General features: G+C 40.0%; 2 protein-coding genes across 3 annotated transcripts in view; one reads left to right on the top strand and one right to left on the bottom strand.

Annotated features, from left to right (window-relative positions):
- LOC133635751 (uncharacterized) overlaps positions 1 to 17,921 on the top strand; it is a 283,249-nt gene that overhangs the window by 39,932 nt on the left and 225,396 nt on the right. The gene's annotated exons all lie outside the window — the stretch shown is intronic.
- Positions 2,037 to 16,515, bottom strand: LOC133635766 (gastrula zinc finger protein XlCGF57.1-like). 2 transcript variants are annotated; one of them, XM_062029041.1, is made up of 3 exons: positions 16,095 to 16,515; positions 14,243 to 14,414; positions 2,037 to 4,003 (listed from the first exon to the last, which is right to left on the bottom strand). In XM_062029041.1, exons 1-3 carry the CDS (start codon positions 16,143 to 16,145, stop codon positions 2,553 to 2,555), a joined length of 1,674 nt encoding a protein of 557 aa, XP_061885025.1. In that variant the 5' UTR covers positions 16,146 to 16,515; the 3' UTR covers positions 2,037 to 2,552. The 2 variants fall into 2 exon arrangements, with proteins under 2 accessions (XP_061885025.1, XP_061885027.1); XM_062029043.1 differs by lacking the exon at positions 14,243 to 14,414.

Below are 17,921 nucleotides of genomic sequence, written 5' to 3'. Positions count from 1 at the left end.
ATTACTCCCGATTTCCAGACGGACTTAAGGCACGCCCCCTCCAGGTCCGTGCGGACCTGATTGAGGACAGCCTGTCGTCACGTCCGCTTGGCCAACCAAAAAATAACCACAGAACACTATTGTACAAACAGATCACATTTTGAAGTGCAGGTGTATGGAAGTAGAATTGTCTCACATCAACTTATATATATCAATATGATATTAATACATATGCATGTATTAATAAATATACAAATACAAATACAAATGTGACATACAAATAAATAAATAATTTGTATAAATGAACGCGTATTTGTAAGTATATATTTGAGATTTGAAAATATATACAAATAAGATTTATAAATATAAAAATGTGACATACAAATAAATCAAGATTTTTTTTAAATAAATAAACATGTATTTGTAAATATATTTTTGAGATTTGAGTATAAATATGCTTAATTTTGTATTTGAATTGAAATTGCATTTGTGGATCGCTTTTTTGCTTTTGTGTCGATGAGACATTCCTCCCACAAACCAGATGCACAAATGAATGTGACCTACACACTCCCCTGAACAACCAGCAGAGGGCACTGCAGCCAGAGCTGTCTAGGTCACAGAGCATTATATGCATTATATGCAAAATGCCCGGAGTTCTCTGCACAAAAACAATCCACGTCTTTACCGAGAGAACGCACAACGGGCCTGAGCTTGCTAACGTTAGCGTTGTATTAGCTAATGCTAATTTATCCAGTTCATCTGAAATATCGTGCTAGCTGCTTATTTTATTGTATCAATACCGTTTAATGACCTTGTCCCGATGTAGATACTGATCTCTTATCAGTGCAATGTGTGTCAAATCATCATCATATATCAATCATCATATGACCCTCCCTAGTGTGCCTCTGATTGGCTCGCCAGTGTCTGACCATGTCTATGACCGAGATCGCTCTGGCTGCAGTGCCCTCTGCTGGTTGTTCAGGTGTAGTGTGTAGGTCACATTTATTTGTGCATCTAGTTTGTGGGAATAATGTCTCATCGACACAAAAGCAAAAAAGCGATCCAGCCATCCATCCATTTCCTACCGCTTATTCCCTTCGGGGTCGCAGGGGGCACTGAAGCCTATCTCAGCTACAATCGGGCGGAAGGCAGGGTGCACCCTGGACAAGTCGCCACCTCATCGCAGGGCCAACACAGATAGCGATCCACATATGCAAATTCAATACAAATACAAAATCAAGCATATTTATATTCAAATCTAAAAAATATATTTACAAATACACGTTTATTCATACAAATTCTTGATTTATTCGTATGTCACATTTTTATATTTATAAATTTTAGTTGTGTATATTTTCAAATCTCAAAAATATATTTACAAATACACGTTTATTTATACAAATGATCTATTTATTTGCATATCACATTTGTATTTGTATATTTATTCATATATGTATTAATATCATATTGATAAATAATAAATATCATATTGATATATACAGTATAAGTTGATGTGAGACAATTCTACTTCCATACAGGTGCCAACTTACATTTGCGTCAAAGATAGCTAGTGCGTCAAAGTTCAGAGGCACTTACATTTGCGTCAAAGTTCAGAGGTTTTGGCGTCCCACGCGCTCCACCAAGCCGCGATTTAAACCGGAAGCTGCCAGAGAGCACGCTGCGCCTTTTATGAGCGCAGCTAACCCTGAGCCCTGACTGGCAGGCTCCTAAAGCCATTATTATTACACAATGAAGGCAAGCCACGCTGCAAGTGTCTGTTAGCCTACAATCAAAATGACTAATTGGGCTACAAGTACATGAGCGCTCATGATTAAATGTTTCTTTTCCCTGCAGAGCATCCTGGAAAAAAATGACCTGAACCACTTAACTGCACTGCTGAACATTTAAAAACGTAATAAATAAAAAAAGATAGTTTAACTTCCATTACAATAGTAATGTATTATGTCTCGTTGCATTGATGAAATGATAGAAATACAATAAAGAAATGAGATTTTTTATGTCATTTTTATTTTAAGGATAAACAACAAAATGGAACGTGCATCATCGGCATCCTGTGATTTCAGACCTCTCCATGGAAATAAAATGCAGTCCTTTTCACTCAATAATACCATTAAAAATGTAAAACAAATATGTTTATCAAATAAAGGAGTTAATCTATGCAATCATTCACAATTAGAATTGAAAATATGTAACACTTCATAATTTCAAAAACATATAAAAAACAAGTGAATTATGAATATCTATATACACATAACATGTTTAATGTATGTCACATATGTTTTGTACAATTTACTGTCACCTTTACAGTTAAATTGTTCTGTACAATTTGAAACAAAAGTACACAATGCTGTGTATTAATCCATGTACTTGACTGAAAGAAGCAATAAACTAAAATATCCAATTATAAATGGTAGAAGTTTGAAAGGGACAAGCGGTGGAAAATCAATGCATGGAGAGTGTTACACACACAACAATGATGTCACACATGTTAAATGTACTGATGTCGTTAGAATGTCAAAGTTAAAGTTTTGACTTCATTTGCTGCTGCTGTTCTAACCAGCACACGTGTGTTTCTTACACTGGTACTGAAAAGAGAATCTTTCACCGCACACACTGCAACTCAACACTTTCTCACCTGTGTGTGTTCTCATGTGTACTTTGAATTTATTTGAGCGTGCAAACCTTTTACCACAGATTGAACAGGAAAAAGGTTTTTCTCCAGTGTGTGTTCTTGCGTGTTCCTTCAAAAATGTATTTCGGGCAAAGCTTTTACCACATACTGAGCATGAAAAAGGTTTTTCTCCCGTGTGATTTCTCATGTGTTCTTTCAACAAATGTTTCCGTACAAAACCTTTATCGCATGCTGAGCAGGAAAAACGTTTTTCTCCAGTGTGTATTTGCATGTGTTCTTTCACCAAATAGTTGTGAGCAAAACCTTTACCACATAACGAGCAGGAAAAGGGTTTTTCTCCCGTGTGTGTTCTCATGTGTGTTTTCAAATTGGAACGTCTTACAAAACCTTTACCACAGATTGAACAGGTATTAGGTTTTTCTCCGGTGTGCAATCTCATGTGTGCTTTCAAATAGTGATTTTGTACAAAATCTTTACCGCAGATTGAACAAGAAAAAGGCTTTTCTCCAGAGTGTCTCAGCATGTGTTCGTTCAACACATATTTTCGTAAAAAACTTTTACCACATTCTGAGCAGGAAAAGGGTTTTTCTCCAGTGTGAATTCTCATGTGTCTTCTAAGATCACCAGGGCGTTGAAAGGTTTTGTCACAGTGAGAACATTTTAAGCATGTGTTGTCAGTGTGACACGTCTTATCAGCTTTAGAGTCTTCATCCTCAGTGTGGTCTCCATCAGCTTCTGTTGTCATGTGTTGAGTTGAGCTGCTGCTTGGAGGCTCCACTTCTCGATTCTCCTCACTTTCACCTTTTTCCCCAGAGTGTCTCAGCATGTGTTTGTTCAATACATATTTTCGTAAAAAACTTTTACCACATTCTGAGCAGGAAAAGGGTTTTTCTCCAGTGTGTATTCTCATGTGTCTTTTGAGGCCACTAGGGCGTTGAAAAGTTTTGTCACAGTGAGAACATTTTAAGCGTGTGTTGTCAGTGTGACACGTCTTATCAGCTTTAGAGTCTTCATCCTCAGTGTGGTCTCCATCAGCTTCTGTTGTCATGTGTTGAGTTGAGCTGCTGCTTGGAGGCTCCACTTCTCGATTCTCCTCACTTTCACCTTTGACCTTATAATCTTCACTCTTCACAATCACACCAATCACTGGGAACTCCTCCAACCATTTAAGATGCTCTCCCTCCTGACTGATGCCGATTTCCTCCTCTTCCTCTTTGATATGGGGGGTCTGTGGGTCTTCCTCTTCGTTTTTAACGAGAGGAGTCTGTGACGCTTCGTCTTCCTCCTTAATGTGGGAGGTCTGTGGCTCCTCCTGCTCCATCCTGAAGCTCCACTCCTGGTGCTCAGGGAGAAGATGATCTTCACAGACATCTGCAGGACACAAGAAGACAATGTTTAGAAACATCCAGCTTTGCTCAGTCACATGAGGCATTCAGTACGTTTACATGTACCAAAGAAAACCAAGTTATTGTATGCCCTGGCCTGAAATCTCCATGGGGGACAAACACACCATTCTTCCCAAAATTATTCACAAGAAAAAAAGAAGGGGACTTTTAACTAGGGATGAGCAATATGACCTATAATTCATATTGCGATATATCATTTAATATATGATAGGATAATATAAACTTAATTCATCCCACAATGGGGAAATTATGTTGGCAATACATTGAAAGAGCACAGCGCTGACGCCACTTCAGCGTCGCCATTTCTACAAAGTAAAGCACAACAAAAGACCAAAAAATCTGCAATAAATAATACATATTGTGCACATACGATTGCATAGACCAGGGGTCGGCAACTCGCGGCTCTTTGATCACTCTGATGCGGCTCAGCTGCATACTTGCTGACCCTCCCGATTTTTCCGGGAAACTTCCAAATTTCAGTGCTTCTCCCGAAAATCTCCTGGGGTAACAATATTGAGGGCGTGCCGTGATGACTGTGCCTTTAGCGTCCGATTTTACACTATCTGCGTGCCGGCCCAGTCACATGTCGTAAGCGGGCTTTGCCTTACACATGTAAGTGACTGCAAGGCATACTTAGTCAACAGCCATACAGTTCACACTGAGGGTGTCCGTATAAAACAACTTTAACACTGTTACTAATATGCGCCACACTGTGAACCCACACCAAACAAGAATGACAAACACATTTCGGGAGAACATCCGCACCGTAACACAACATAAACACAACAGAACAAATACCCAGAATCCCATGCATCCCTAACTCTTCCGGGCTACATTATACACCCCCGCTACCACCAAACCCCGCCCCCCCAACCCTGCCCACCTCAACCGACGCACAGAGAGGGGGGGGGGGGGGGTTGATGTGTGGGGGGGCATTCCAATGTATTGAAGGCGTGCATTCGCTTTAATAATGTTCCCAGAGCTCTGTGTACGTGCAGGCAGGTTTTAAAGATAATGTACATGCCATTGTACGTCTAAAGTTTATCAAAATAAACATAATAGGAGGTGTTATACAACCAAGTCAGCTATTGCTGCTTTTTTCAGGCTTCTGATTGGAAAAATTGTGCAAGAGAGCAGGTATATGCATTTGTGTGTAGACATAGAGTTTTGAAACTACATTTGTGTGAATGGAGATCGTTTTAACCCCAAATATGGGTTTTTGAAAATCTCTGTGTATGTGTGGACATGGCCTAAGTCAGCAATCCTCATCTCCATGGCAACAAATAAACTAGGTTTCTTACATTTGTTCTGGAATTTTTCATATCCAACATAAAAATTGTACAGAGAAAAACTAAGTATTTATTATTAGTATTTACTAACTTTTGACTATTTGAGTGCTCAAAAACCTTCAGATTACAAAAGAGAAAGGGCTTTTGCTAATGTAGAAATGAGAAAAAGAGACCGAGGTAAAAAAAAATCTTCAAATTGTATATGCTTTCAAAAAGTAGCGAGGAGGTAGGTGAGAGGCCTGGGTGAAATGTCCCATCCTGGGAGGGGGTAGGAGGAATAAATAAATGATAAATGGGTTATACTTGTATAGCCCTTTTCTACCTTCAAGGTACTCAAAGCGCTTTGACAGTATTTCCACATTCACCCATTCACACACACATTCACACACTGATGGCGGGAGCTGCCATGCAAGGCGCTAACCAACACTCATCAGGAGCAAGGGTGAAGTGTCTTGCCCAAGGACACAACGGACGTGACTAAGATGGTAGAAGGTGGAAGGAGCAAAACACATTCTATCTAATTTGTGATACTAGTTTTGGTTAAACATTGGGCAAGCCTGTTAACAACATCAATCATAAAATAAACCTATTTAGAGGATAACATTTGACTGAAAACATAATTTAGTGATCAACCAACATCACACCATTCTTTGTCTTTAGAGAGAGTGGGCGTTTGGAGACATCCCGTAAGGTCCCTAAAGATGCATAGGATAGGCCATAAATGTCTCATACCTTAGGACAAAAACATTCCAATGTATTGAAGACAATGCCGCACACACAAACCTTTAGACTCAAAGTGTGGTTTTAGACAAGAGATTACTTAAATATTAGGTTTGCCATTACACAAGTACTACAGGAAAAGGAATAGCTAAACATGCTACACTAACCCTAACCCTACCTATGTTAACCGCAAACTACAGTTCTTGAATGTAAACAACAAAGGTGGGCGGATCGATACAAATATCTACATTAGCGATATCAGGTATAATGTAAAATGTTCAGGTGTTTTACCATCATTTGACACAGACTCGTCCTGGATTTTTGAGCTTTTCATCATCTTTACACTTCCTTTCACCACAATGTTTACAAACGCTGTCCTTTACGATGGCTTGAGTTGTGACGTTGGTGAAAAAATGTTCTACGTTTCTGTTCACTTGCTTCAACCACGCATTAAATGATTTGTTCTACAGCCACAGATGGTTGAACTTGCAAGTGCCATCTTACACAAATAACTGCGTTGCCGTGGGCTTTCCTAAGATGCGCTGCTAGCTAAACTCTGCTGTAACATACAAAGCACCACACACTCGTCCTGCTCCAGAAATTCTGACCGGGCTATAAAGATAATTAGTTGATGTATTTATTTTAAATAGAAATATTGTTATTATAATTTTGGGGAGATTTCAAGGACGTACTTAAGGTTTTTTTTACAAGATTGTGATAGAACTTAAAGGCCTACTGAAACCCACTACTACCGACCACGCAGTCTGATAGTTTATATATCAATGATGAAATCTTAACATTATAACACATGCCAATACGGCCGGGTTAACTTATAAAGCGACATTTTAAATTTGCTGCTAAACTTCCGGTTCGAAACGCCTCTGAGGATGACGTATGCGCGTGACGTAGACCGGCGAACACGGGTATGCCTTCCACATTGAAGCCAATACGAAAAAGCTCTGTTTTCATTTCATAATTCCACAGTATTCTGGACATCTGTGTTCGTGAATCTGTTGCAATCATGTTCATTGCATTATGGAGAAGGAAGCTGAGCAAGCAAAGAAGAAAGTTGTCGGTCCGAAATGGACGTATTTTTCGAACGTAGTCAGCAACAACAGTACACAGCCGGCGCTTCTTTGTTTACATTCCCGAAAGATGCAGTCAAGATGGAAGAACTCGGATAACAGAGACTCTAACCAGGAGGACTTTTGACTTCGATACACAAACGCCTGTAGAGAACTGGGACAACACAGACTCTTACCAGGATTACTTTGATTTGGATGACAAAGACGCAGACGTGCTACTGTGAGTATGCAGCTTTGGCTTCTAAACATTTGATCGCTTGACCGTATGTGCGCAACTTTTTTTTGCGTATGTACGTAACTTTTTTTAAATATATAAGCTTTATGAACCTTGGGTTAGGTGAACGGTCTTTTGGGCTGAGTGATTGTGTGTGTTGATCAGGTGTTTGAATTGTATTGGCGTGTTCTATGGAGCTAGGAGCTAGCATAGGAGCTAGGAGCTAGCATAACAAACACGCAGGTGTTTTTATGCAGGATTAATTTGTGGCATATTAAATATAAGCCTGGTTGTGTTGTGGCTAATAGAGTATATATATGTCTTGTGTTTATTTACTGTTGTAGTCATTCCCAGCTGAATATCAGGTACCGTGAGTATGCAGCCTTGGCTGCTAAACATTTGAGAGCTTGACCGTATGTGCGCGTCACGTACGTAACTTTTTAAAAATATATAAGCTTTATGAACCTTGGGTTAGGTGAACGGTCTTTTGGGCTGAGTGATTGTGTGTGTTGATCAGGTGTTTGAATTGTATTGGCGTGTTCTATGGAGCTAGGAGCTAGCAGAGGAGCTAGGAGCTAGCGTAACAAACACGCAGGTGTTTTTATGCAGGATTAATTTGTGGCATATTAAATATAAGCCTGGTTGTGTTGTGGCTAATAGAGTATATATATGTCTTGTGTTTATTTACTGTTGTAGTCATTCCCAGCTGAATATCAGGTCACCCCCGGCTCTCACAGCATCTTCCCTATCTGAATAGCTTCAACTCCCCACTAGTCCTTCACTTGCACTTTACTCATCCACAAATCTTTCATCCTCGCTCAAATTAATGGGGAAATTGTCGCTTTCTCGGTCCGAATCTCTCTCACTTCATGCGGCCATCATTGTAAACAATAGGGAACTTTGCGTATATGTTCAACTGACTACGTCACGCTACTTCCGGTAGGGGCAAGCCTTTTTTTTATCAGATACCAAAAGTTGCAATCTTTATCGTCGTTGTTCTATACTAAATCCTTTCAGCAAAAATATGGCAATATCGCGAAATGATCAAGTATGACACATAGAATAGATCTGCTATCCCCGTTTAAATAAAAAAAATTCATTTTAGTAGGACTTTAACAAGCTGTTACGCTTCGTACTGCCTCTGTCAGTAGTCTCTGCAGCACCCAGCATTGTCCGACCCACAGAACCATCTGATTGGTTACACGCAGAGCGGTAACAGCCAATCAGTAGTGCGTATTCAGAGCGCATGTAACAGCCAATCAGCAGTGCTTATTCAGAGCGGTAACAGCCAATCAGCAGTGAGTATTCAGAGAGCATGGAGTCAGTGCTCACGGCAGAGGCAGGCAGAGAGGGGAGACGGTGAAAAGAAAGAAAAGAAAAAACAATATGTAATGTGTAATATGATGCTTTTATTTGATTTTTGTTTTATACTTTTAACTGTTATTTCTTACATTTCTTGTTTTTTGTTAGTGTTGTTTAAATATATTGTTAAATGATTGAAAATTATGACGAAAATAATTTGTAAATACTTAATTTGAAAACGTTTAATATCAAATATCTTTGTTATGGAAATAGCTTTAAAGAAAAATGCACCATTCTAGTCATTGCTGTTCGATTGCCTTTTGTTTTCCTCCAAACAGTGAAGTACATATAATTTTGCTAAGTTTGCAGCACACTACTCCATTGATAGCGGAAAACACAATCTGTCCACGCATGCGTGTAGACTACGTCACTTCCGGAACTTGAACATTTTACGACGGAGTCTGCTACATCATGTTCTGTTATTTTAATGTTTTGTATAAAACTATAGCTTACCAAGGAGTAAAAGGGAACAACAATATACAAATTAACAGAATGTACGTTTAAAAAAGGGAGTATTATCGCCACATTTTCAACCACTTTTACTTTTCTGTCATCGCAATAAATGACACACAGGGGCACCACTAACTCATCGCATACTTCTTTTTAAACAACGCATTTTAACAAAAATCTATCTGTGGTGTCACAAAAACTAGACTTTTAAATGATCAGTATTGTGAATTGATGTGTTTAATGTAATAGTAAAAAATATTTATTTGCTATTTAAGGCTGCTGTACAGTTTCAAAATAAATACTGTATTCTTAAGTAACATTTGTTTTCTACGTAATCTTTTATATGTTATTGTTATTCAAATAATGATTACAAAAGCAAAAACCATGATAACTGGTATGACGGGCATGATCATAACTGCGTAAAACAATTTGACGGAAGTCTCGTCGTCTTCGTGCACGCATGGACTGACCGTGTATTCCGGTAACGATGGAATATGGTGACAAGCACTTCTTGCTTCATCCACAACATATGTTCATATGATATTCTTTATTTTTCAGATTCAAGCTTTATTTTTGGAAGTGAGAGGCAATGAAGAGGATGTTTTCTGTTTTTTTTTACTAGTGTTCTGCACTGCATTGAGAGGCTGCAAAAAGAGGACTCTGATAACTTCCATCAGGAGAGGCTTTATCGAGAGCTTAATGAGCAAACTCAAACTGTATCTGCATTTCTTGGTGTGTGTGATGATGCGGATGTCCGTAACCTTCTAGGATCATTGTATAGATGTTTTCGCAATGTGCTGCATGAACATGAGGCCAGACAGAGAGACAAATTTGGCACCTCCAACACCCATGACTGGCCACCCAGAGCGGCCCAGATCCAGTATAGCCACTGAACACATTTCTCACAGTGTGTCCATCACTATATCATGGCAAAGAATTGCATCATGCTTTGGAATTAGTCGAAGAACACAATCCAGAGGTTGTTTGTTCCATCCTTGTTGAAATGGTCATGCAGCTGTGTGGTGACTCTGAAATAAGAATGTAACAATTGGATTAAGGCTGCAGCTAACGATTATTTTTCTATCGATTAATCTATAGATTATTTTTTTCGATTAATCGGTTAATCTATAGATTATTTTTTTCGATTAATCTATAGATTATTTTTCCTTTTACCGATTATTTTTTTATTCAAAATGAAGATGAAAAAATAAACGTAGGCCCGTTTTTTCAAAAGGCATGGCTTTTATTTACAAAAAAAAGAAGTATGGCCACTCAGTCAACATTGACAACAACATGACTAAATATTCTGTAACAATGTAAACATTTAAAACTTTTAACATTCAACAAAACTAAAAGTAGCTTATTTGCTTTTTAATGTGCAAATATAAAAGTCAACATCCAGTACAAATCTTAATATTCTGCAATAGTATAAGCATTTCAAAAGTAAAAGTATTGCTTATTTTGCTTTAAAATGTGCAAAAATAAAAATAAACATCCAATACAAAAAAGTGCAAAACGAAATATTCTGTAACAACAGTGTAAACATTTCAACAAAAGTGAAAGTATTGCTTATTTGCTAAAATGTGCAAACATAAAGATAAACATCCAATACAAAAAGTGCCAATCTAAATATTCTGGAGCACTGTAAACATTAAGTATTGCTTTTAAAATGTGCAAAATAAACATTCAGTCCAACACAGTACACAATAACCAATTCTACTCATTCCAGTGAGTGACTAACAGTTGTAATGAAGAAAGGTTAGCATGTGTACATGCTCTGGTTCTTTTCTTGTTTACAATATTCCCAGCAGCTGAAAATAGGCGCTCAGAAGGGGTCGATGTGGCTGGAACTGAGAGGTAATTAGCCTTCACCTCAAGCCAGGACTGCGAGTGAGCTGAGCTGCAGTTTATATTTCTAGAAGGTCAACGGGCTCCTAGTGATGTTACTAGTAGTTGACTGGGAGGTGTTTATTATCATTTGGGGAGAGTCCGCTGCCTGTAGCTCACCTGCTAAACACCTATCTGCTCCACGCTGAAGCGCTGACTACATGCGCTCTGAATACACACTGCTGATTGGCTGATAATGCTTCGTGTGTACCAATCAGATGGTTGTGTGGGTGGGACTAAGGCTGCAGCTAACGATTATTTTTCTATCGATTAATCTATAGATTATTTTTTCGATTAATCGGTTAATCTATAGATTATTTTTTCGATTAATCTATAGATTATTTTTCCTTTTACCGATTATTTTTTTTATTCAAAATGAAGATGAAAAAATAAATGTAGGCCCGTTTTTTCAAAAGGCATGGCTTTTATTTACAAAAAAAAAGAAGTATGGCCACTCAGTCAACATTGACAACAACATGACTAAATATTCTGTAACAATGTAAACATTTAAAACTTTTAACATTTAACAAAATTAAAAGTAGCTTATTTGCTTTTTAATGTGCAAATATAAAAGTCAACATCCAGTGCAAATCTTAATATTCTGCAATAGTATAAGCATTTCAAAAGTAAAAGTATTGCTTATTTTGCTTTAAAATGTGCAAAAATAAAGATAAACATCCAATACAAAAAAGTGCAAAACGAAATATTCTGTAACAACAGTGTAAACATTTCAACAAAAGTGAAAGTATTGCTTATTTGCTAAAATGTGCAAAAATAAAGATAAACATCCAATACAAAAAAGTGCCAATCTAAAAGTTCTGGAGCACTGTAAACATTAAGTATTGCTTTTAAAATGTGCAAAATAAACATCCAGTCCAACACAGTACACAATAACCAATTCTACTCATTCCAGTGAGTGACTAACAGTTGTAATGAAGAAAGGTTAGCATGTGTACATGTTTGGTTCTTTTCTTGTTTACAATATTCCCAGCAGCTGAAAATAGGCGCTCAGAAGGGGTCGATGTGGCTGGAACGAGAGGTAATTAGCCTTCACCTCAAGCCAGGACTGCGAGTGAGCTGAGCTGCAGTTTATATTTCTAGAAGGTCAACGGGCTCATAGTGATGTTACTAGTAGTTGACTGGGAGGTGTTTATTATCATTTGGGGAGAGTCCGCTGCCTGATGCTCACCTGCTAAACACCTATCTGCTCCACCCTTAAGCGCTGACTACATGCGCTCTGAATACACACTGCTGATTGGCTGATAATGCTTCGTGTGTACCAATCAGATGGTTGTGTGGGTGGGACAATGCTGCGTGTGTACCAATCAGATGGTTGTGTGGGTGGGACAATGCTGCGTGCGTACCAATCAGATGGTTGTGTGGGTGGGACAATGCTGCGTGCGTACCAATCAGATGGTTGTGTGGGTGGGACAATGCTGCGTGCTGAGACAGACGCAGAGGAGCGAAGCAGCTTGTTAAGACTTTAGCAGCTAAAGTTAGCTTTAGCTTAGAAACTCGTTCGGTACACCCCCGTGCCGAACCGAAAGCCCCGTACCGAAACGGTTCAATACAAAACACGTACCGTTACACCCCTAGCAGATACAAATGACACATTCATGTTTTTGTGTAATGATGACAACGTATGCTCGCGCGGACGATTGACTAGTTGATGGTTTTCTTTTCAAATGTTCGTTCATTGACGTTGTGCTGCTATGATAGGCCATTTCCGCTCGACACAGTGTGCATACAACAACATTATTAGGCCGTTTATTGAAATACTCCCACACTTTTGACCACTTTTGGCATGCTTTTCCCCCCTCGCTTGCACCGCTCGCATCGTCTGCTTTGATCGTCTGCTTTGCGGTCCGCCATGACGGTAGTGTGACGTAAATATGCGACGCGTCGACGCACAAAAACGGCGTCGACGTATTTACGTAACCGATGACGTCGACTACGTCGACGCGTCGTTTCAGCCTTAGGTGGGACAATGCTGCGTGTGTACCAATCAGATGGTTGTGAGGGTGGGACAATGCTGCGTGCTGAGACAGAGGCAGAGGAGCGAAGCAGCTTGTTAAGACTTCATCAGCTAAAGTTAGCTTTAGCTTAGAAACTCGTTCGGTACACCCCCGTGCCGAACCGAAAGCCCCGTACCGAAACGGTTCAATACAAAACACGTACCGTTACACCCCTAGCAGATACAAATGACACATTCATGTTTTTGTGTAATGATGACAACGTATGCTCGCGCGGACGATTGACTAGTTGATGGTTTTCTTTTCAAATGTTCGTTCATAGCCGTTGTGCTGCTATGATAGGCCATTTCCGCTCGACACAGTGTGCATACAACAACATTATAAGGTCGTTTATTGAAATACTCCCACACTTTTGACCACTTTTGGCATGCTTTTCCCCCCTCGCTCGCATCGTCTGCTTTGATCGTCTGCTTTGCGGTCCGCCATGACGGTAGTGTGACGTAAATATGCGACGCGTCGACGCACAAAAACGGCGTCGACGTATTTACGTAACCGATGACGTCGACTATGTCGACGCGTCGTTTCAGCCTTAAATCGGATCACATGAAAACAGCTAAGACAATATAAGCCATACAGAGAAATGCATTTTTAGACAATACGATTTGCCTGAGCGACTAGGAAACACCAAAAAATGGATTAGAAAAGTCAGATTTAAAATAATATTTTTTTTTTCCCCCCGCGGGCCGGATTTTGGATGCTGGCGGGCCGTAACCGGCCTGCGGGCCGTAGTTTGGGGACCCCTTATCTAGTCGATAGAAAAGGGCTAAATAAATGTAATCCATTCTTATTAGTATATGATTAGCTACTGAAGTACCACGACGTGACTCACATTTCGACATGTTACCATAGCAACAACACTGCAAACATTACTAGCTGATTTGACTGTGTACTTTTGTCCGCTTCCTCCGAGACAAACGGCAAGTTTGCAATAGATGTCAGACTCTTAGGAGCCGCGGAAACACTAGTTGCTAACTTGTTTGTAGCGGAGGCAGACTAAGGCTAACTGTTTAGCTCACTACGATGCCATGTTGTCTTACATTTTGTGTGATTCAACATCCATCCAGCCATCCATTTACTACCGCTTATTCCCTTCGGGGTCGCGGGTGGCGTTGGAGCCTATTTCAGCTACAATCGATCATTTAGAAATAAATAATGTCTAATTACCTTTTCTTCCTCCTTGCTTCGATGTCCAAGAGCTGGAACGTTGCACCTGATGATGCTGCGGTGTAAACTCGCAATGGAACGAGTGCTCCAGGCTGCTTGGCTGTCGGCGGGAGAAAGGCACCGCTGTGTGGCCTCTCAGGTGCCGCAGCACGCAGGTGCAATCAGCCCGACCCTTGTTACATTGAAAGTGTTCTTATATTCTCCGCTGAAGCCCTCAAATTATGAAGTAGAGCTCCTGCCTCAGTTAAGCTACTTGTCCGCAGTCAGGCAGACATATTGTAACTTTGCTTAAAAAAATAAAAAAAAAACACTTGTCTGAAAAGGGGCGGGGATTATTGGTAACCGGAACCGGAATGCAACATCGCTCACACACACTGGTAAAATGCTCGCATACACAGTGGTAAGATGCTCCCATACACAATGGTAAGATGCGCTCATACACATAACTGAAATCTTTGCACACATACTACTGAAATTGTCTCTCACACGCACGTGTAAAAAGCACACACACAGGTGAAATCCGTTTATACATACTAGCGAAAAATTATTCCAGGTGTGTGTGTGTGTGTGCATGAGAGAAAAACATTTTAGTTGTTTATGTGAGAGCATTTCAGTAGTGTATGTAAGAGTGTTTCAGTAGTGTTTATAAGAGTGTTTCAGTAGTGTGTATAAGAGTGTTTCAGTAGTGTATGTAAGAGTGTTTCAGTAGTGTTTACAAGAGTGTTTCAGTAGTGTATGTAAGAGTGTTTCAGTAGTGTTTACAAGAGTGTTTCAGTAGTGTATGTAAGAGTGTTTCAGTAGTGTTTATAAGAGTGTTTCAGTAGTGTATGTAAGAGTGTTTCAGTAGTGTTTATAAGAGTGTTTCAGTAGTGTATGTAAGAGTGTTTCAGTAGTGTTTATAAGAGTGTTTCAGTAGTGTATGTAAGAGCATTTCAGTAGTGTATGTAAGAGCATTTCAGTAGTGTTTATAAGAGTGTTTCAGTAGTGTATGTAAGAGTGTTTCAGTAGTGTTTATAAGAGTGTTTCAGTAGTGTATGTAAGAGTGTTTCAGTAGTGTTTATAAGAGTGTTTCAGTAGTGTATGTAAGAGTGTTTCAGCAGTGTTTATAAGAGTGTTTCAGTAGTGTATGTAAGAGCATTTCAGTAGTGTATGTAAGAGCATTTCAGTAGTGTTTATAAGAGCATTTCAGTAGTGTATGTAAGAGCATTTCAGTAGTGTTTATAAGAGTGTTTCAGTAGTGCATGTAAGAGCATTTCAGTAGTGTATGTAAGAGCATTTCAGTAGTGTTTATAAGAGTGTTTCGGTCGTGTATGTAAGAGCATTTCAGTAGTGTTTATAAGAGTGTTTCAGTCGTGTATGTAAGAGCATTTCGGTAGTGTTTACAAGAGTGTTTCAGTAGTGTATGTAAGAGCATTTCAGTAGTGTTTATAAGAGTGTTTCAGTAGTGTATGTAAGAGCATTTCAGTAGTGTATGTAAGAGCATTTCAGTCGTGTTTATAAGAGTGTTTCAGTCGTGTATGTAAGAGCATTTCAGTAGTGTATGTAAGAGCATTTCAGAAGTGTGTATAAGAGTGTTTCAGTAGGGTGTGTGAGAGAAAAACATTTCAGTTGTTTATGTGAGAGCATTTCAGTAGTGTATGTAAGAGGTAATTCTGAATAATGTCCCTAACGGCCCTTCATATCAAAATGTCAACTATCAACGTCTACCAACTTGTATGACAGCAAATAGCTACTGTCCGTACTGAGGAGTTAAACACTGGGAGATGAGAATAAATTCATTTCTAAAACAATGTATTTAAGAATACTGTTAATATGAAATGAGTAAACATGTGAGAGTAAGAAGTAAACAAACCTGTTCTGTGTGTAACAATTTGATGCTTCTTGAAAACAGCGTCCACCTCATTCTCTTCTTTTGTTGGACACAGTTCCCCCTCGTACTCTGCTATCGTTCTTTCGCACATTTTCACACAATCACAACACTTTACACTCACACTTGATCTCTGCTTAGCGATGTGTTGATAACTTCCACGTCTCTTTGTTAGCGGCTAACAAGCTAAGCTAACTAGCACACTAAGCTAGCACGAGACGTGCCATCGTACGCTCAGACTAATGTATCCGAATACAAATCATTTCTAACAACGCTTAATCTATTAGACGGCATATATGTGTACATGTATGCACTAATTAAAAATACGGGACTATAATGCCCGCGTTTAGCCATTCTCCGTCAAACGCCATTTTGCCTTTTCCTCGTTTTTCTTCTTCTTTCTATTTCCAGCAGACTAGTAGAGCATGTTAGGCGCATTGCTGCCCTCCACAGGATCTTAACGGGATTTCCTCGTTATGCCCTATGGCCCACACTACATTGTACAGTACAGTGGGTGGCGCTATGAACCTTTACTGCCAGTAAGAAGAAAAATAATAATAATAAGAAGAGATGGTTGGTTGTTTCTCTCGCGAGATCTGATCAATAGGTTGCGACAAGATGGCGTTTGATGGAGAAGACGTCACTGTGGCCATTATAGTACTGTGTTCTAATGTACACATATATGATGTTTGATAGAGTAAACATCGTTAATTGTTAAACGATGTTCTCTATCCAACACAGACTACATAATTTATTATTTAGACCAAACTGGGCCGTAATTTATTGTTCAACTTCGGCAGACACGTTCACAACAGTACATCACAAGCTCGACTCCATTTGCCGGTGCATCACTCAATAATGTCCCTGTTGCAACACAAACAACAGTTCCTAGGAAACGCATATCTTAACAGTAGCTCCTATCAGTAGCTTCTATTGTCACATTAATAATCGTTTGTATTCGGATACATTAGTTAGTCTAAGCGCACTTTGAAGCTCCTCGCGCTAGCAAATCATATTGCTGTACAGATTTACTTTACAAAAGAGAAGTGTGGGATACTTCTCTTGCTGCCTTATTTGTCCATCCATCCATCTTCTTCCGCTTATCTGAGGTCGGGTCGCGGGGGCAGCAGCCTAAGCAGGGAAGCCCAGACTTCCCTCTCCCCAGCCACTTCTTCCAGCTCGTCCAGCCGGGAGACATAGTCTTCCCAACGTGTCCTGTGTCTTCCCCATGGCCTCCTACCGGTCGAACGTGCCCTAAACACCTCCCTAGAGAGGCGTTCGGGTGGCATCCTGACCAGATGCCCGAACCACCTCATCTGGCTCCTCTCGATGTGGAGGAGCAGCTGCTTTACTTTGAGCTCCTCCCGGATGACAGAGCTTCTCACCCTATCTCTAAGGGAGAGCCCCGCCACCCGGCGGAGGAAACTCATTTCGGCCGCTTGTACCCGTGATCTTCTCCTTTCGGTCATAACCCAAAGCTCATGACCATAGGTGAGGATGGGAACGTAGATCGACCGGTAACTTGACAGCTTTGCCTTCCTGCTCAGCTCCTTCTTTACCACAACGGATCGATACAGCGTCCGCATTACTGAAGACGCCGCACCGATCCGCCTGTCGATCTCACGATCCACTCTTCCCTCACTCGTGAACAAGACTCTAAGGTACTTGAACTCCTCCACTTGGGGCAGGGTCTCCTCAGCAACCCGGAGATGGCACTCTACCCTTTTCCGGGCGAGAACCATGGACTCGGACTTGGAGGTGCTGATTATCATCCCAGTCGCTTCACACTCGGCTGCGAACCGATCCAGTGAG

Source organism: Entelurus aequoreus, linkage group LG20 (genome assembly GCF_033978785.1).
Source record: "Entelurus aequoreus isolate RoL-2023_Sb linkage group LG20, RoL_Eaeq_v1.1, whole genome shotgun sequence".
In the NCBI taxonomy this organism is placed as follows: domain Eukaryota; kingdom Metazoa; phylum Chordata; class Actinopteri; order Syngnathiformes; family Syngnathidae; genus Entelurus; species Entelurus aequoreus.
Note: the sequence above shows the minus strand (reverse complement) of the source record. Positions and strands in the feature narration are given on the sequence as shown.